The sequence below is a fragment of the Haemaphysalis longicornis genome, unplaced genomic scaffold (genome assembly GCF_048455015.1).
Source record: "Haemaphysalis longicornis isolate Haplotype H1 unplaced genomic scaffold, Haemaphysalis longicornis Haplotype H1 scaffold_9, whole genome shotgun sequence".
Lineage (NCBI taxonomy): Eukaryota > Metazoa > Arthropoda > Arachnida > Ixodida > Ixodidae > Haemaphysalis > Haemaphysalis longicornis.
In genome coordinates, this window is record NW_027526460.1 from 124909067 (window position 1) to 124929829 (window position 20763).

At 47.0% G+C, this 20763-nt stretch overlaps 1 protein-coding gene across 1 annotated transcript in view; it reads right to left on the reverse strand.

Moving 5' to 3' along the window:
- The window catches only part of Nompb (intraflagellar transport protein 88-like protein nompB), a 60058-nt gene that overhangs the window by 2527 nt on the left and 36768 nt on the right, over window positions 1–20763 (reverse strand). The window contains exons 17-24 of the mRNA XM_077683145.1: window positions 19572–19680; window positions 18918–18956; window positions 17274–17385; window positions 16188–16303; window positions 14754–14872; window positions 13648–13754; window positions 5634–5712; window positions 2907–3035 (exon numbers count right to left, since the gene is read on the reverse strand). Coding sequence (XP_077539271.1) covers window positions 2907–3035; window positions 5634–5712; window positions 13648–13754; window positions 14754–14872; window positions 16188–16303; window positions 17274–17385; window positions 18918–18956; window positions 19572–19680 — 810 coding nt within the window. The remainder of the gene's footprint in view (window positions 1–2906; window positions 3036–5633; window positions 5713–13647; window positions 13755–14753; window positions 14873–16187; window positions 16304–17273; window positions 17386–18917; window positions 18957–19571; window positions 19681–20763) is intronic.

The window sequence follows — 20763 nt, forward strand, 5'->3', positions numbered from 1 at the left end:
GAAACCAGTTCATGTGAACTCAAATTTTCGGTAAACAGACATTGCACATGCGTGCTATTCCTGAAGTTTGAAGACAGAGCGAATACCGGATCAGACAACTTGAATGCACATAGTTCGAACATCAGCATAATTTGCCGTGCTCGTTCATTAAATACATTTTGGTATCGCTTGATGAGTCTGTTGTACTTCGTCCAAAATATTATGGCGATCATTGAAAGCCCAGCGGTTTTAAAAACGCCCGGTCTTGAATTGCCCGGTTGAGACGCGACCAGTCGATAATTATACACACGGTCAAACATGGGTTCGGATGTCAGAGCTTTAACATGAGATTTAGGTGCAAAGTATTCTATACATGTCCAATTTCAACAAAGCACATCCCGACAATGTTTCTTTAATCGTTTTTTTCTTTGTAACAGCCATTTCTCGTCCAACATTTCGGTCATAAGCTTCTTACAAACCAATCGAGTATGTCACCGCAATACTGCTTACAAGACCATATTTGGCGCTTTGTAGCTGCAAAACAACAATAATAGTGCGAGATGTTTTTTTGATATAAGTGATAGCAACCTTGGCTGTAATTTGGGAAAATTTGAAAAAATCTAAGATGGCCTTTTTTAATTGGATTTCAAAACATACCAAAATGCGTTACCAACTGCAGTACAGTTCATTTTTTAAATTGAACTGCTTTGGTTTTATAAAAGAATAACACTAAAAAATTTCAACTATCTGGTTTGTTTAGATTCCGAGAAAAAAGACCCCACATTGGGGTAATTTAATTTTTTTTTCTAATTTGGGAATATTTATTAGGAGGAATTCACTCTGCAAGCCGAACACTAATACATAAAACCACTTGAGATTATGCAGAGTTAGTACATAAAAAGTACTAGGGCGATAGCTGCAGTAGTTTTTGTTTTACAGTTGTAGAAGTTTCAAATTTTCCGCAAGCCACTGAACGCGCCAGTGAACCGATCCGGCTTTGGAAAATTTTATAAGGAACAGAAAATTTTTTTCCCCAAAAATAACTTTACATATGTTTCCCTTGCGTACAAGGAGCTATATAAAAAATTTTAGTCCAAAATTAAAGAAGCCGACATGACACGCCTGTCCCATCTCTCGTGAAAACACCCTCCTTATTCGATTGATTGCAGGGTTTAACGCGCCGACGCAACGCAGTCGATGAGTCGCGCCGTAGTGGAGGGCTCCGGATTAATTTTGATCACCTGGGGATCTTTAGCGTGCGCCGAACTATCGTACACACGGGCGTTTTTACTTTGAGCCTCCATCAGAAAAGCGGCCGCCGCGGCCGGGAATCGAACCCGCGTCCTCCTCCTCACTTATTCATGGCCCTTCCTGTATCTGTTTGTTTTTCTTCGCGATAATTAATTTAGGTAGTACCTTAGAAGTGCATTGGTTTTATGTTTGAGTGGTCATTTCCGTAGCAAATAAGGAGAAATAAATGAAGAAAAACATACACAGCGGGCCCGTAGCCAACAATTATTCCGAGCACAGAGCGGGGGGCGCTGCATACACCCACTTTAAGAGTGTGTTTCAAGTTTATTATTATGATGGGCATGCAATGACAGGTGTGGTTGTGAATGTGAACTGAACAAGACATTGCTATCTTGTTTAACTTATATATCCATGCCCATGACGACACCTTGTGCAGACATTACAACACATGAACGGTATAAAGTTTTGTTATTACTTCATCCCTGTCGATGTGTGCATTATGCAGAGGATGTACGATGCCTACATGAAAGTAATGTGAGCAACATGTCTGCGATATTGTAATACCTTGTTTTTATTACATTTAGTTCTTTTTATTCACCTTTCCGCTGGAAAATTTTCAAATTGGGTAAGTGGGGCCTGGGCCACCCATTGGCTGTGCCACAGGACACAGACTGTCGGCTGAGTTCCAATAGAATGAATTTTTGCCTCATACACACTGAAGGAGTACTGACACGAAATTTCAAAGTTCAGATAACTATGTAAAACGCTTCCCCTGTATATGGAGATACCTTAGGAAGTTTAAGCCGAAATAGTTCAGAAGAAGACATTTTAAATCAATTTTAATCTTTGCCTGCACGAGAAAGCTTGGAACGGACACCCTTTATACATCGGCATGAACATGACACCATGTGCGCATCGCCGCAGACTATCGACGTCAGGACTTCCGTTAAGTAGCCAAGGCGGACTGCTGGTGTTGGTGTGCGCGGCTCCGCCTTGTGCATCACATAACAGTTTTTGGACTGACGTCATGCTGCCCGAGCGCGTGGGATTACAGCCGGTGTGACGCGCGCGCGTGCGTCCACATCGGATGTGGTGCGACGATAACAGTGACGTCAAGAGGGCCCTCCTTTCACCGAAACGGAAACTAACATAAACAAAGCTGCAAATAAATATTTACCCTGGGATGGACCTTCTAAAGTATTATTCAAGGATTAGTGGGATGGTAGGCCCCCATAGCAGCGAAAAAACGTAACACAAGAATTTGGTGTCAGTGCTACTTTAACCTAATGCAATAGTGTTCACACAAGTGAAAATGGGCTGTTTCGATGAAAATAGCTTTTTAGGGTACGAAAAGTGTTCGTCATTTTTTTCTTGTTCTTCTGTGAATGCTATTTTTTACTTTATGTTCACTTATGAAGGTCAAGCCATACGTGTAATGATCACTTGGCAGTCCCCTTGGCAGTATTCTGCATTATTCCTTTCCTCTGTCTTGTTTTTATATTGCAACTTCTTTTTAAAACCAAAGCGATAACCTGCACAAGACTGGTACCGCAGCACCTACCTTTATTGCACTCATTTCTGCTGAACGCAATGTTTTCTAGTGAGTATATACTTCTTGAAGCCTGTTAATGGAGTCCGCGCACAGAAAAGCTAGCAGTAAGCATAAGTGGGCGCACCGACTTCCTTGGTAGACGCCTGGTATGTCTCCTCGTCCTCCACCAGTGGTATCTGGTGACGGGTTGTCCGGCCTGAACTGCCCGACTGCTGACCTTTCATTGTCGCGGGCTCTGACTGCACACTGTTGTCTGGTGAAAAAGGGAAAAAGAGAACAGGAGTAAATATGTTTATGAGTATATATTTATGAGTATTCAGATTCAATTTCTCTGGCATTTAATCCTTTTTCTAAAGCCCCTTACGCTCCTTTTCTGCATTACATTTACTGCGCGCCATACTTGTGCGCTTAAGACCGACTCGAAGGTTTTGTTCTGAACCTTGCAACCACGGGCATATTTATTAATGCTGTTAGTCGCTGTCCAACATATTTATTTCTTGTTGGGCAAAGACAGTATCGCCCACTTTGTGGGGCCGCCTGAACCTACAGCCAGATATGCCTGACCAACGGAGCAGTTATAGCAGCAGTGCATCTCACAGCAAGCTTTCTTCTTTTTTATCAAATCTGAAGAAAGGTTTCCGTCATGCTCCAGAAGTGTCAGTGCATTGGCCATCTAAAGTCACCCTTTGGTTTCTGAATATCTGGTGACATTTCGTGTAGTTCTTATTAATTAAACAGAAAGTCAACAGAACTTCAATACTGATCGAGTTTACACATTAACAACTTAACAAAATTTTCATTGTGGTCTGCACAATGATTTTTCTAGTGTGGAGTTTCTGTTGACTTTTTGTTGTATTCGCAGTGACCCATGGTAGTTATTTGTAAGCAAGTCATGAGCAAATGATAAAGTATACTATTTGCATGCCTGTTCAACGGGGCAGCCAGGTGCATTAAAACTTTAATACGCACTTTTCTGGATGTATTAGCCTAATTAGGCAGCAGAAGCATATTTTTGCCCAGTGCGAGTGTATTAAACAGGTTGCATTTTTGAATGGAGTTGCATTTTGTTTGGGCAGCCAGCTTTCATAATGCAACTCTCAGCGCTTTCTTGTACCGGTACGTATGTCCCTGCTGAAAATATGGCGACAATATCCATACCACATGTATGATATAAAGATTTACGAGACATGGCTTTGATATCACAAAGATGACTGCCCACGTGAAAATCTCACGCACGCTTGAATTTCGTACATATCCCAGCATGTCTTACGACAGTTGTTCTCCTGTAGGTCTCCGCGGACCTCAATAAGTTTGAGAGCCAGCTTAAGGGGGTCCACAAAACCCTCCACAACACTCCCCTTTTTCTCCTCCTTTCCGAACCTTGCCGCCAATGCAAAGAGGTTTCTTTGCCGCATGACACATAGGTTTCACTTCGCGTAGCACGCGTTTTTAAGGCGACATTTTTCGTAACACTAAAACTGTGTCAATAAGCCAGACACACAAAAAGAGGTCATATAAATACGCACAGGGGTGACTCCAGCTGCAATAGCAAATTGTTTCGCAATATGAGACGCATTGGCATCCTTCATACCAATCACTTTTTGAAGCCCAGAGTCCCAGGCATGCTCATGGCAGAGTAACACTCTCTTAACATGTAAATTTCTTTTTGTATGTTGCCGCAGCAGCACTATCCTGGTTTCAGTTGAACAGAATGGGTATTTTGGTCATGGTTATGCTCTGAGACTTTCGACATACCGCGGATAGTGGTATACGGCTTCAAGGTGGCGGTTTGGCAATAATAAAATTCCCACACAGTCTAAGCACAGAAGGGTAGGCACCACGTTCAATGAATCTTGGACTCAACGCGAACTTCGTCAGCATAGAGATTTCCACAATTGGAACAGGTATTGAACTATTATGAAGCACGTTTTGTAATAGAAACAGGTAACCGGTGGGGAAGTGCTACCTGTACAGCCTGTTGCTTAGACGTCTGTATAGCAGGCAATTACTATGTTCTGCATAATCCACATTCAGGTGATTCATATATCCAAGCTGTTCCCGCCGTGGTGTCAAACGCCCGAAGGCCTGAAAGCAATGAAGACTGCTGGGACGTTGTGCTGTTGCACATCAGGTCACGGCCATACTTCTGTCAAAACTTTTGTACGGCTTAAATTTCGGGTTTTTGAGAAGGAAGACTGCTCTGGTTCCTGTGTGCCAGCTTAGTTACTGCCCCGAGTTTAGTTAACAGAACTTATTTATTTCACCTCAAGGGTCCCAGTGACAGTACATTACATGAGGGGCGGGCGGAAACACGGTGGGTAACAATATTCACTCAGATGAACAGACATCTTCAATGGCACACTTAAATCGGTCACGGTTTCTGATTATAGCGACTTCAGCCACAAGATCGTTCTAGTCGGGAGACTTGCGTAGTTAAAAAAAATTGGTCAAAAGTTGTCGTGCGGGCTCGTTCTATATAAGCAGCACTAGGATGCGCAGCAGGGGAAATGCAGTGGACGCGCTTGATTACTCGGTTATCGGTGGGAATGGAATGAAATAACTTATGAAATAAAAGTGCGCCAAGACATGAGATATGTTTATGGAAATCTTCTCGCGTATCCTGCCAGCCTCCTACAATGTTCTTGTGCAAGCTGGCACCACGATCGCACGGTCCCTATATTCTCAGTGTTGCGCCCTTTTTTGTCGGACAATACCTGATTACTTCTCCCACCCTTGACAACTCAAGAGCCAGTATAATGACATAAGTGCACCCGGGTTCACTAGAATTCTGGGGCATTTTGCGGCGCCTGCCATAAAAATGCGTTTCCGAAAGGACTCAGAGCTTTCTCACTGCTACTGGCCGATCCATCCCTGGAGAGGCGGCCACTGCTCCGACGACTACCACTTCGGCTTCCGCTGCTACTTGTTCTCTGCAAAGATAGAAGCACAAATTATACACTAAACGAAATCAACACACATGCAAAAGGTTTATAAGGGTACACCTATTTAATACTTCTACTCTTTTCTCCATTTCAAACCGCTGCCACGTATCTGGCCTACACCCAACCTGATGGCAAACGCCGCGACCAACAAGTTCTCGCGTTTTCTTATGAACAATTGATCGAATCATTCATCGGGTTTGATAATTAGCTAAATGGTCTCCTCCAGTGCTCTTCGTTATTAGTCACTGATTGGGAGCCTTCTGGCGATGTAGCCCAATAGCAACAGTCGGCAAATACATACCAAAGCATGTTCGTCCTTAAAAAATCCGTATGGTCTTCAATATATTGTCACGTGGATTTTTATCAAGTAGCGATCCCCTGCTTGCGGTATGCGTGATCGCCGTGCAGTGTTAGTGTACAATCCCCAGCGAGTGTGACGTTCCCTCTCCTTGCCAGCCAGGGGTTCGAAGACGACGACGCAAGTGTGTGGGTTCACCGCTCGCGGGCAGAACGATTCAGCCTTCTTTGCTGAGACTCGCCGTGCTGCCTCTACTCTTCGGTGTAGCACTACGCCTAATAAATAGGTACATCTCCATCCTGCTGTCTACACCCCCGTCTACTAAGACGCAACACTGGTGGAGGAGACGGGTTTTCTTATGCCTGGATCCCTGTCCGGCGCCAGCCCAGAAAGGCCGTGTCTCATCAACACGCCGGTCCATCGGAGCAGTCGGCGCAAGCTCGGTCTCTCTCCTGAATTACCGGGTCTTTCCAACGTCCGCACCCGTAAGCCCCCGCAAGCTCCCATTATGGCCACACCACAGGTGGTAATTCACCAGCCTCGCGAACCCAATAAATTCCACGGGGATGCCTTCGAGGACGTGGAAGACTGGGTTGCTCACTTCGAGCGTGTTGCCACTTTTAATCAGTGGGACGATGCGCTCAAACTGCGGCAGGTGTACTACTCGTTGGAAGACGGCGCTCGTATTTGGTACGAGAACCATGAGGCTACATTCACGTCTTGGACCGACTTCCGCCAGGAGCTTCAGGAAGCCTTTTCCGACCCGGATCGTCCTGAGAACGCGCTGCGGTTGCTGGAGTCGAGAATCCAGAAACCCAACGAAAGTGTCACCATGTTTGCCGAGGACATGTCACGCCTTTTTCGCCGCGCTGATCCTGCCATGTCGGACGCGAAGAAACTTCGCTACCTTATGCACGGCGTCAAGGAGCAGCTTTTTGCCGGCCTTGTCCGAAACCCGCCACGCACTGTGCAAGAGTTCATCAGGGAGGCCACGGCTATCGAGCGGGCTGTGCAGGAGCGAAGTCGTCAGTATTCTCGGAGGTCCGCCAACGCTCCCGTGACCACTGCTAGCCTGACGACCGACGACAGCTCTTTGCGGGAACTGATCAAGTCGATCTTGCGCGAAGAGCTAGGCAAGCTTGGAATTGCGACTCCACAGCCGACACCCTCCGTGGCCAGGATTGTGCGCGAGGAACTGCGCCAAGCATTCTCGCCTCCCGACCCGCCCGTGCAAGAGAGCCCCGCAAGCTACGCAGCAGCCATGCGTCAGCAGCCACCAAACCTGCCGACTGTCCCTTTCCGTCAGCCACCCCCGCCTGTGCAGTCGTGGCACACTTCGCAGGAGAAATTCCCACCGACCCGGGTTCGCAAAACGGATTTGTGGCGCACAGCTGACTGGCAACCCCTGTGCTATCACTGCGGTGAGCCTGGCCACGTCTACAGACGATGCCCCTACCGCGAGATCGGACTACGTGGCTTTTCTCCGGCTGCTCCTCCTCCCCGTCTTGGTCAGCGGCCGACCGAAATCGCCGACTACCTCTCCGCACGCAACACCACACCGCCTACTCGTCGATCCCGCTCACCTTCTCCGGCAACGCACCTCCCGCCGACTCGTCGCGCCCCTCGATACGACCCCGACGTCCGGTTTTCCAGCCCCCGGCGGGGAAACTAGACGAAGCGACCTCGGGAGGCAAGGTTGCTGATTGCAGTAGCTCGGAAGACCTCCAACCGCCGCCGACGTCAACCAATGGTTTTGCCGCGACCACTCGACGAGAACAAAGCGCCCATAGAGTTTTGCCGCTGTGTAAGCACACGACGACGACGACCCTTAACGCCGACGAAGGCGCTAGTGCTGAGCTCAGCGTTACCATCGACGGGCATGAGGTGACCGCTTTGCTGGACACCGGAGCAGACTATTCTATCGTGAGCCAGCAATTTGCCGAGCGGTTGCGCAAGGTAAAGACTCCGTGGGACGGGCCTCAGTTTCGGTCCGCCGGAGGCCACCTGATGACACCAATCGGTAAATGCACGGCCAGGATTCGTCTAGGAGGCACTGACTTTGTTGGCACTTTTGTCATTCTACCTCGGTGCTGCAAAGACGTAATCTTCGGCATGGATTTCTTGCGGGAATACGACGCCGTTATAGACATAGGCGAGGGCAGGGTGAGCCTATCGACGCACCTGCCTCCATTACAGCCTACCGAGAACCGACGTCTACCGCTGCGTATCGCCGCTGACGGCGTAAGTGTGCCGCCACGATCCTGCGCGTTTGTCGCAGTAGAGTGCGACGATCCTTGCACTGCCGATGGCGTTGCCGAGCTGCACACATCGCTCTTCCTCGACCACGGCTTTGCCATCGCGAGAGGCCTGCTGCACCTGTCCTGTGGCCGCGGAAACCTCCTGCTCACCAATTTCGCCAATGAACGCCAGCACATCCTGAAAGGGACTATTGTAGCCTTCTTCGAAGCTGTCGACGACACAGAGGGCTGTTTTGTGCTTCAAACTAGTGCCACCGCAACAGCCAGCACTAAACTCGCAATAGACGTCAGCACCAACCTGTCATCAGAAAAACGCCGAGCGCTCCTCGACCTACTGAAAAAGTATGCGGACTGTTTTTCCTCCACGTCAGGTGTCCGTCAGACGCATCTGACAAAGCACAGAATAATTACCGGAGAAACGACGAGGCCCATCCGTCAGAACCCGTACCGTGTGGCCCCTAAGGAGCGCGATGCAATACGGCGGCAAGTACAGCAAATGCTGGAAGACGACGTCATCGCACCGTCGAATAGTCCTTGGGCGTCGCCCGTGGTGTTAGTGAAAAAGAAAGACGGTACATTACGGTTTTGTGTGGACTACCGCAAACTCAACGAGGTCACCAAAAAAGATGTCTACCCGTTGCCTCGCATTGACGACTCCCTCGACAGACTACGACACGCCCGCTATTTTTCGTCTATGGACTTAAAAAGCGGGTATTGGCAGATCGAGGTCGATGAACGGGACCGCGAGAAAACCGCTTTCGTGACGCCTGATGGGCTGTACGAATTTAAAGTGTTGCCGTTCGGGTTGTGTTCCGCTCCAGCCACTTTTCAAAGACTGATGGACACCGTGCTGTCGGGCCTAAAGTGGCAAACTTGCTTGGTGTATCTGGATGACGTGATCGTGTTTTCCACCACGTTTGAAGAACACCTCGAACGCCTCACGTCCGTCCTCGAGGCAATACGATCCGCCGGACTTACGCTGAAGCCTGAGAAGTGTCATTTTGGGTACGACGAACTCCTGTTCCTCGGCCATGTAGTTAGCAGTGCCGGAGTTCGACCTGATCCTACTAAGACGGAAGCGGTATCCCAGTTCCCCGTGCCAACCAACAAGAAAGCCGTGAGGCGCTTTTTGGGGCTATGCTCCTATTACCGAAGATTTATATAGAACTTCGCCCGCATTGCAGCTCCGCTGACCAACCTTACACGGGATGATGTCGCGTTCCTTTGGAATGACGAGCAACAGAGGGCGTTCGACGAGCTGCGCCAGCGGTTGCAAACACCTCCTGTCTTGGCCCATTTCGACGAAAACGCCATCACCATGCTCCATACCGACGCCAGTAACGTTAGACTCGGAGCGGTTCTTCTGCAGTTGCAAGACGGCCTCGAAAGGGTGATAGCGTACGCCAGCCGAACGTTGTCCTCTTCGGAAGCCAACTACTCGGCCCTCGCCGTCGTTTGGGCAGTACTTAAATTTCGACCCTACCTGTATGGCCGTCCATTTACAGTGTTCAGTGACCATCACTCACTCTGCTGGTTGGTGAGCCTAAAAGACCCGTCTGGTCGATTAGCTCGGTGGAGCCTTCGGCTTCAAGAATTCGACGTCAAAGTCATTTACAAGTCCGGCCAAGAGCATGCCGACGCCGATTGCCTCTCGCGAGCACCAGCTTGCCCTGCGTCGGCGAATGACTATACCGATGACGACGCTTTTCTTGGAGTGCTGGACACATCCTCCGTGTCAGAGCAGCAACGGGGGGACTCCGAGCTACGGCCGCTGATTGATTTCTTGGAGGGCCGTTCATCCACTGTGCCGCGGGTGTTTTCAAGAGCGCTGTCATCCTTCAGTCTCCGCGGTGGTGTCCTGTATAAAGCGAATTTTTCTCCGCGTGGCCGAAGCTACCTGCTTGTTGTACCTGCAGTACTTCGTAACGAGGTTCTGCAGGCTTGCCACGATGAGCCGACGGCGGGTCACCTCGGCTTCACCCGTACCCTGACTAGGATCCAGCAGTCATACTACTGGCCAAAACTTTCTGCAGCCGCGCGGCATTATGTGCGCACGTGTCGTGAATGTCAACGACGGAAAGCGCCACCACTCCGGCCAGCGGGCCTCCTGCACCCTGTCCAAATCCCCGAGAAGCCGTTTGAACAGGTCGGGATGGACCTGTTGGGACCATTTCCGACGTCGTCCACGGGAAACAAGTGGATTGTAGTCGCTACCGACTACCGCACTCGGTATGCCGAAACAAAAGCCCTCCAAAGAGGAACTGCATTCGAGGTTGCCAAGTTTTTCATTGACAACATCGTTCGTCGGCATGGTGCCCCGGCCATTGTTATTACGGACAGAGGCAAAGCGTTTACTGCTGGGCTTGTCGACGCAGTGATCCAACTGAGCGGTACAGCACATCAGACCTCAACAGCGTACTACCCGCAGACAAACGGGTTGACTGAACGGCTCAACAAAACAATAGCGGATATGCTGAGTATGTACACCGACGCCGAGCACAAGACATGGGACGCCGTATTGCCATACGTTACATTCGCTTACAATACGGCTCAACAAGACACGACCAGGATGACGCCGTTATTCCTCATTTACGGGCGTCCCGTGACCACTATGTTGGACGCAATGCTGCCTCACGACACCAGCAACGACAACATGCAGCTAAATGAGTTTACGGAACGAGCGGAAGAGGCGCGTCAACTGGCGCGCTTACGAACAAGGCAGCAACAGCGCTACGACACGCACCGTTACAACCTCCGTCACAGGACTGCCGTTTTCAAACCCGGCGAACGAGTCTGGGTATGGGCTCCTGTTCGACGTCGGGGACTCTCTGAAAAGCTCCTCAAACGCTACTTCGGTCCCTATAGAGTTTTGCGCCAACTTAGCGACGTCACCTATGAGGTTGTGGACGACGGAATCGTTTCTCAACGCCGGCGTAACCACCGCCCGGACGTCGTTCATGTCGTGCGTATGAAGCCCTACCTGACACGTTGAGGGACAATGCCTCGAGCGCATTCATTTTTTTTCCCAGAGCTTTGCACGCATCGGGACGATGCTCTATCGACGAGGGGGAAAATGTCACGTGGATATTTATCAAGTAGCGATCCCCTGCTTGCGGTATGCGTGATCGCCGTGCAGTGTTCGTGTACAATCCCCAGCGAGTGTGACGTTCCCTCTCCTTGCCAGCCAGGGTGTTCGAAGACGACGACGCAAGTGTGTGGGTTCACCGCTCGCGGGCAGAACGATTCAGCCTTCTTCGCTGAGACTCGCCGTGCTGCCTCTACTCTTCGGTGTAGCGCTACGCCTAATAAATAGGTACATCTCCATCCTGCTGTCTACACCCCCGTCTACTAAGACGCAACAATATTGTACCCAGCTTTAAAACATGGACCATCTTAATTCTTATTGATTTCATACACAATAAGCAAGATGCATTAACAGAAAGGGCTGATATTTTTCCCAAACTACTATACTGTTATAGGTGAGCCAAGTTAGTGCACTGGCTTGTCAGTCTATGTTTACATTATTCTCATCTGAGCCAGTTCTATTTATGGAACTGCACACTAAGCAATGTTCACTTGAACATTTATGACGACACAGCACCACATAGTTGTTAAACTACTGGCTGTAATGACGTGTTAAGTTCGAGAAGAAAGGCTCCGCTTAGCTTTGTCAGAGTTCAATAAACCACATTTTATTCTTGCGATTCTTATGTATTTTTGTTTTTACTTCTCTTTTTCTGCTGTTTAAAAAAAACGTTGCATGCTGTACGTTAATGATACAACCAGCAGGGATATGCCAGGCAACTGTAAAGAATCGCGATAATCTGCATGTAGTCTTCTTGAGCTGTTTGATGCGCCTCATTAAACTTGGGTAAAGCTTGAGAACGACAACAGAAGTTACGCCTGCGCCTTATCACCTCGGCTGGCTTTTCCTCCGCGCAACGCAAAGAGCGCGTTACTGCGAGTATTTTGAGCGTAACGCGAGTCATTTCCGTAATTTTTCGGACTTAATCGGCTTATAAATTATAGCAGCGACGACAAAGGAACTACGCGAGAAAGAGAAGTCAATGTCACGCATTAGGCGCAATCTCCTTTAAAAACGCGTGCGCGCTGACAACCGAGTTCGTCCCTTCGGCAGATTGATACACTGCATGAGCTGTTGCCATCAACTTGTACCCGAGTATAGCATAGTCAACCTTGTCTGTTGAACACCGGCACTATTCGTGAAACTGGAAAAATATTTATCCGCGGAATGCGACACAAAACCAGCAAAAATGACACCACTTGTGAGGTTCATCTGGCGTGGACATGAACGCCAGCAAAAATGACACCACTTGTTTAGAGGTTCATCTGGCGTGGACATGAACGCCAAACGAGAACGTAGCTTCATAGCACGCTATTTTTTGTATCCTCTATTCAGTACTAGAACTTGTGTTTCTAGTATTTGCTCTAAAGTTCCCTTAGATATTATCATTACTACAGTTACTTTATATGAAAGACTGTTCAGGGCCTGTCGCCATCCTTACTTGGCAAGTCGGTTATTTTCAGATTGTTAGGACGCAACTTGTTTCTAACAGTCCTTATTCCATAGGCTGCACAACAAAAGCTTTTCCGGTCGTCGTGCACATTTCACTGTAGGGATTCGGCGCAACATAATTCCCATTTGGTTGTTGCTGTTTTTACTAGCGAAGCTGAAAACGTGGCCTGTTGGTTCGTGGTATGAAAAATAAATTCAACTAAGCAGATGCAAATACAAGAGCATAGCCCACTGGACGATACTGGACTCATAAAAACTGAGTTTAGTGAAAACCAAACCTCCTACTAAATGAAAGCTGCGCATGGGGAGTACTCAAACACAAGCCTGAAGCTGACCGCTTCACATGTGAATATTACATCAAGGTTCGCCACAATGCACAAAAGCATGCAAGTAAAAAATGCACACAAGCAATAGCTACACACATTACCCATAAAGATTCCACGCTAATGCCCCCCTGCCGTCCCCTGCTCCTAATATAAAGGTTTCTAAAATCATTCGCTCAAAAATGGTGCGGCCCTATAATTGCACTTTTCGAACAGTAGTCTGCAGCCGCACTATGACAATGGGCGGACATACCAGCCCCGTCTGAAGATTTAAGAGAAGAGCTGTGTTCCGAAGTCCTGTCATTCATACATCGCCGTTTAAATTCGATCCTGTCGTTTATACTATCAGGAGGCTAATTGTAGATTCAGCACTGAAGGCTATTGCTTGTGGCTGAAATAGAAAGAGTTAGTGGTGCGGTTTCAATTGTACGGAGTTCAGGCACCCAATACTGCTGCCGCCAATAGAATTCACACATGCAAAAGAGAATCACACTGTATCTTCCTCACATGTTCCTTCATTTCCTTGGCCTTCTCAGCCTTTTTCAGCTTGGACGCGTATTCGGCTGTCTCGCTCATACCCAGGTCACCCGTCAATCGAACTAAGAACCGCAGGCCTGCAAAAGGAAGCATTGTTAAGAAGTAGTCAAGAGGACTTGACTAAGCTTGGACAGAAGGCTACCGTCGTAACATGATGCACAATTTTCACCCGTAACGGTCAGGAAAGCTGTATGGACCCCTTTCTTCACGTGCTTTCTTCGGTTAAAAAACAATACTGACATATCTGGCAAAGATGAAACAACATCTTGGGTCAATCTGTTAACGGCTGAGTTTTTCTGAACCAAGGAGGTGCCAAAACCCTTATTTTTACACATAGACTTGACAATGAACGTTTAATAGAAAAACTCAAATGAAACCACATATAGAAAAAGTGCTTTGTGGAGTGAACTACAGCTTACTTGGTGCAAGAATTTGTACTTCTCGCAGTAAAATAGCAGAAAAATGACAACACCAGAGAGCACACTGATTCAGTGTGCTACAGTAACTGATGTAGCTACACATGTAGTGCCAAAGTGAGTAAAGATTTCTATTGATATTCTTTGAGCAAATGCTTGCTAAAATCATTTGCTCAAAGAGACCTCTGCTTCAGAACGGAGGTAAGTTCTAGTGTTTGCAACCAACGCCACGTGCAAACATCATGTACTAGGAAGTAAGGTGCTCACTTATATGCGCGCCATACAAGCACCAGTGAAATGCTTTGAGGCACAGAGCAACAGTTGCACGACACGGTTAAATGTGTTCTCCGTTTCAGCAGTCTTTCCCAGACTCCCAAAAGTTGGAGAAATATTTTTGTAGTTCGACTCACGATCGAGTAGCGAGAAATTTACAACGACGACCCTTTTGCGTAACCACATTCAGGAGTTTTCTTGCAAAAATTAATGTGTTAAATGTTTCGGGAGATATTCTAACCAATTGATCAGCACCTGTTCAGTTCATCGGCGATCTCTCTACCAAGTATTCTCGTAATACAACAGTAAACACCAATGACACATGCACCGAAAGTCTAAAATAAATTATTTTCATATGAGTACATGATGACACTGTGGAGTACGTACATTCGACGTTCTCCGGAAACTTTTTGTGGAGCGCCCTGTAGGTGGAAAGCGCCTGCTGGTAGTTGCCGCTCTTGTGGTGGCAGCTGGCCACCAGGAGGGGCCACTTCGCCTGGTTCGGTCTGCAAGAACAACGCGACCGTCAACTGTAGAACGCACTTTGCTTGCATGCAAAAGTGGCCAGAGCTGGATGCAAGTGCTGAGCTCGAACGTGTTGCGTGCAGTAACTGCAATAAGTTGCGTGCAAGAAGATGCGTGCAGCAACTGCACGCAATTTTTAATGAATAAGTTGATGCAGGAAGGAGAGCCATTGGAAGTGCGCAGGACAGCATGAAAAAAAATAGCTGTGGCTTACCTCAGTTATGCCTGGGTGTGTGTAGCGAGAGGTACGGTTAATGTTATTGTTTAGCATGGTTCTCTGTACGGTTACGACGCTTCTAGAAGCGTCCGGATCGTTTTTCTACCGTCTCCTCGGCTCGCTGCCTCCTCTTGGTTTCGTTCCGACGAGGAAGCCTGATGACGAATCCTACCGAGCCGCCCCTTCTATATATGCGATTTTTTCTACTTTTTAATGTTTATTCTTTTCACTTTTATTTTTGTATTTTTTTATTATTACATTTTATTTTTATTTCTTTATTATGGCGCGGCAAGTGGCGTTGCCAGCTGTGGCGGCTAGGTAATCATTAGTTCCCTAGCCGCCGCAGGTTCCCTAGGAACTGCTACCAGGTAGGGAACCGCTCAGCTCGCGGTGCGGCCACCGGTCACAGCGAAACGGCGAGAATACGGCCATTGTAGCTCTCGCTACAAAAATGGTTGCGTATCTGCTCGCTTTGCTGCAGATATCACGTAAAGATGATAGTCAATCGCCGCTACGCTGCTTTTCCTCTTTCCCCCACTCACCTCGCGCGCAATTCCCCTCCTGTTTAGGTTTTCCCATGATATAGGTAATGGGGGTTCGCGCTATTTAATTCAATTTTCTCGCGCTCGCACTGCCGGCAAGCTATGTGTTGTGACCTTTTGTTGCTGTTGTTTTTGTCGCTCGAGCCACAAACTCGATGCTCAAGCGCACGTTTTTCGGTATTTTGAGCTTAAACAATTCTTTCGTGTTTTCTTTCTTTGCTATTACCAAAATTCCGCCCCCGTTAATATTTATTACAGCAACACTCCTAGTATCTGTTGTGTTTTTTCACTTCAAATTTATATTATGTTTTCTTTTTCTTGGACAGTGTTGACGAGTTTGAAGTATGTACTAGATTTATTATTTTGGAAAGGTTTTGCTGATATAAACGTCTCGTTCAAGAATTTTTTAACTTTGTGCCGGGTGGCTAGGTCGAGGGACAGACAGAAAGACCAAACGTTTTGTATTTAAGTAGCCCAAGAAAGACTACCATTTTTAAAATAACCCTGGATTTCATGTGGGCATGAGTGTCAACTCACTGAATAATGGCAGCCTTCTCAAAGTACTTGATGGCCTTTTCGTAAAGCTGCGACTCTATGTAGTATGCCCCGAGCCAGTCGATGATGTCGATGTTTGAAGGGAAGTACCTGTATGACTGCAAACGAAAAAAACCGGAAAAGGCAGCAACATGGAGAAATGAAGGTAATGACTACATATATGCAGGCGATATCAATACAAGGGCGAGAAATGGCTTCTTGTCAGCTTGTCACTGGCAGCACTGACAGCTTACAAATTTTCAGCAAATGAACCAGTTTTTTCGCTTATTCTAGTGAAAATAATAGAGAAAATAACGTACTAATCTCCAAGTAGAAAACACCCTCGCACGGTGGACTAGATACCAACACAATCACAGGACAACCCGTTTGTTACAATGCACGTAATACGTTGCACAGTGGACTAGATACCAACGCAACCACAAGTCGCCCTGTTTGTTCGGAGAATGCACGTCATACGTTTTTAATTTAAAAGCAGAGATTGCATGTGTTATAAGTATTACTGTGTTCCATAAGCTACAACGCCAATTAAATTGTTTGTAGAAGTGTATGATTAGGTCATAGCAACCCGCACAGTTAATTTAGCGGTGAAAATTTGCCTTTGTACACTCATTCCCATGTTGAGACATTTTTTTCATACCAGAAGTTTACAAACTTTGTTTTAAAATTTTTTCAACAGCGACAGGTTCCGCAGTACAAACCTCTTATAACAACGGTTTGAATACAATCTTCGTTTTTTTTTCTTCAGATCATTCTTGGGATGGTAGACTGTGATTCTCCAATTTATTGCATTTGTCATAATTTTCTTCTTTTTTCTGGCGCTGCTAATATCAGTGGCACAGAACTCAAAGTTACAGACATCTTTTTATCCCTCAGTGAACATTTTATGCACTTGCCCTTTGCGATGCTGAAATAAGGAAAAGACGTAATGAAAATTACTTTGGTTGAAGTGGTGACCTGTATGAAGTTGCTTCTTCTAGTCATAAGACAATACCCCAGCGGACACCGAAAGATACGCTACAGCCAGCCAGCGCATTGGAAATACTCATAGCAGAAAGAAGTGTGACTTACGTCCGACTGAAACTGAAAAGCCAACTGCTTGTCGCCCTGGGAATCGTAAATCTCGGCAATCTTTGAAAGCAGACTCGGATCCGTAGGAACCAGTGTCACTAGCTGCTGGTACCTGCAGCAGATAGCATTTTGCATTACAGTCGAGAGTGGTCCTTGAACACCTTGCGAAGTACATAGCTTCGTACAGCATAAAAAAGGAGATGGCAAAAAGAAGTAACAGGCAAACGCGTACCACGTTCGTGCGTGTGCTTGTTAAGTCTTCCCTTTTTTATCTCTATGAGGCAATAAATCACTGACACCAACTAGCCCAAACCAATGGACACTATACTTGCTGACAAGAGTTTGAATTAGTGACAAGAACTCTGTACCGGCACAATGAAATGCCACTGCCTCTTTGAAAGCATGCCTGCCCTCCCTAGGATAAATTGGAGCTGCGACCAATCGGTTTATAACAAATCCCCATCTGGGCGCTACTGGGAGTCGAACCGTAAAGCAACTGGTTTCGGCTCACAATTAGTCTTGGGAACAATTCATGACAGAAAGTAGCAATATAGCTGATCTGTGGTGCCTTGAAAGCAGCAGGCCTTCAGTGCAGGCCTTCATCATCATGTGAGAGTGAAGGGAATCAAAATTCGATTCATTATTCCCAGCTGAAAATCCACCTAAGTGTTGCATACTACGCAGTGAATAACGTACTGAATAGTGGCCACTAGAGCAAAAGTGGATATAAGGAAACTGAATGATATTCTTAATAGCAGCTGTTCTGTAGATCACGTGAGCAATGACACAACGCGTAGTAAGCAACAAAGGTAATTTATTGCAAACTTGCTATGACAAGGCGACATGCAGCGGCAGAAAAATCCTCGCGAATGAGTTCAGCGACAGTGATGAAACCGCCTCTTCTCATAGGAATGCAAAGGCGTTTGCGCCTGACCGACACCAATAAATCAATTCTCACTAAGCATTACGAGTCAGATGGCAACGTGGGTCTCCATACGCTTTCGTTCTATGTTATGGTCGCAACATAGATGTGCCTGTAGGTGCTTAATTTTAAGCGCAAAGCATTTGTTGGAATATCCATTTTCCTGATTCTGGTTACTGCTTCTGTGACCCTGGAGGTGACAGCTCCTACGAAACTGATGTTCTTGTGACCTCATTACTGAAAACAACTGCAGCATTGGAAGTGACTTCATCGTAAACATTATTCGTTTATGTGCAGTAAGATCGATCTTCGTGACTGAGCGCACAAACGGGCGAGGCAAACGCGTTGTGCATGAGTTCATTTTCCCGGCAGAGTGAAGTCATAAATTCATAATAATTACGCAACATAGGTGGGAACACTACAAACTGGAAATGGCATTTAGCAGTAACGCTGCTAAGTGTGCACGCTCATGCAGCACGCTAAAAAACGAGCACCATGTCAAGGAGCCATGGTCGGGAAAATAGAGCCCCTTGTATTTTTGGCTGCTTCTGTAAAATTACACATCACACTGGATGCGGTCTTTATTCTAGTTTTACTAAAACCAATTTGAAAAAATTATTTCAACAGACTTTTGTATCAAACGCAACTGCCACCCATACAAGTTGAACGAAAACGAGCTTTTATAAACAAGACTACACACATGCTCGTCATATGGATCTTACCATTCAAGGGCTTCATCCATGTTTCTTTGTAGCTCGTACCTTTTTGCTGGCGTCAAGGATCACATCCCACGAAGACACCGAGCGATAACATCCAGCAAATTGGCACACTCTAACATTCTAGAGGCTGTCATCATCATCATCATCGTCGTCATCATCATCGTTAGCCTGTCTACCCCCACCGCAGGGCAAAGGCCTCTCCCAAAGATCTCCAATTATCGGGGTCCTGTGCTAACTGCGACCAATTTATCACCGCGAACTTCTTGATCTCATCTGCCCACTTAACTTTCTTGCTCCCCTGCCACGCTTGCTTTCTCTAGGGATCCACACTGTTACCCTTAATGACCAACTGTTATATTGCCTTCACATTACACACCCTACCCACGCACATTTCTTTTCAATTTCTACTAATATGTCCTTATACGCGTTTGTTCCCTGACCCATCCCGCTGTGTTATTGTCCCTTAATGTCACACCTATCATCTTCCATTCCATTGCTCTCTGAGTCGTCCTCAATTTGAGTTGAACCCTTTTAGTGAGCATGGAGGCTGTATTTCTCTTCAACTGACACTATTGCACCTATTTTCGTTAAAGGCAGTACCTTTGTTGCATTTACTGCACGTGCACACACAGGCGCAGGAACACGTGGCAAGGATACGTGCGGGCAATCTGGTAGACGACTTGCGGTATGGTCTTCACGATGGCCCTGAGCTTGAAAAAACAGTCGAGCGCTTCCTCCAGAGAGCCGAGCTTCTGGTATGCTAGTCCTGTGTGCGATAGGCACGCATGTCGTGTGTACATTGAGCAGAACATTACCAAAGATCATAGTAATTATTCGCCAGAATCTGCAGATTTCATTGTTGCATTACTTGAACATATGATAATGCAGTGTGGTAATTCCGATGAGCAGCCACAGATTATAAAGGGTATACATCACAAACCGCCTCGCTTCGCTGTCAAAAGTTCCGCTCAACCTGGGCTGGCTGCTGAACGATGCATGCCAGCCCTGAGTTGCCACTACCAAATGGGAGTGTGCACGTTGCTTGGGCAGAAGGATGTCACGACATCACTGTATAATTCACGAAACCGGTACCGGTTTCGTGAATTATACAGTGATGTCGTTAATGACTGCTCGCACATGCCCTTCAGTTATAGAAAAGCATTGCAGCAAGTGCACAAGGGCAGTGAGATGTTGCTTTAAACATATGTTTTCACCGTATGGCCATCTATGTATTCCAACGCGTGATAATACGGACTAGCACTGCGATGCCGGCTTGGCATTGCAGTGAAAGCTTCGTCTTAGTTTACTTTCGGTTTCAAACAAGAAGTAGTTTCGCCTGGCTCCAGAGTCTCTGCATCTAGTGTTCGCCCGGTTAGATAAACACTATGTTGGAACATTGGCAGGTAATTCAATCTACGCATTCGGCACAATGTTATAATGTCACCTCACTGCGTGGCTTCTCGCTTGTCCAAGCTGCAAAGAAGGCGAACCTAGCGGACGACTTGGATTTCCCAGCCTGCAGCGCCCTCCGTGAGGGGCACTGCTGGACCATAGAAACGTGCGCGTCACATTTTGTTTGGAATTGGCAGAGTCATTGTGAGGCCCGACTGATAGTACGCACTGTACGATGGCTCGACTACGTATGCCCTTTTTACCAGCCGACAGGGGCACCTTTTTGAAATAAGGTAGGAAAAGCACTTCTCGTTATTATAGCACAGATGCAGGTAACCAACAGCACTACATCCCCAGAAGTGCATGGTGTACCTCAATCTTTGGACCTCAGGTGACCAAGCACAACTGGATTGTGGCGAACGTGGTCGCCGAATCTGCAACTGCCAATGGCCTCTTC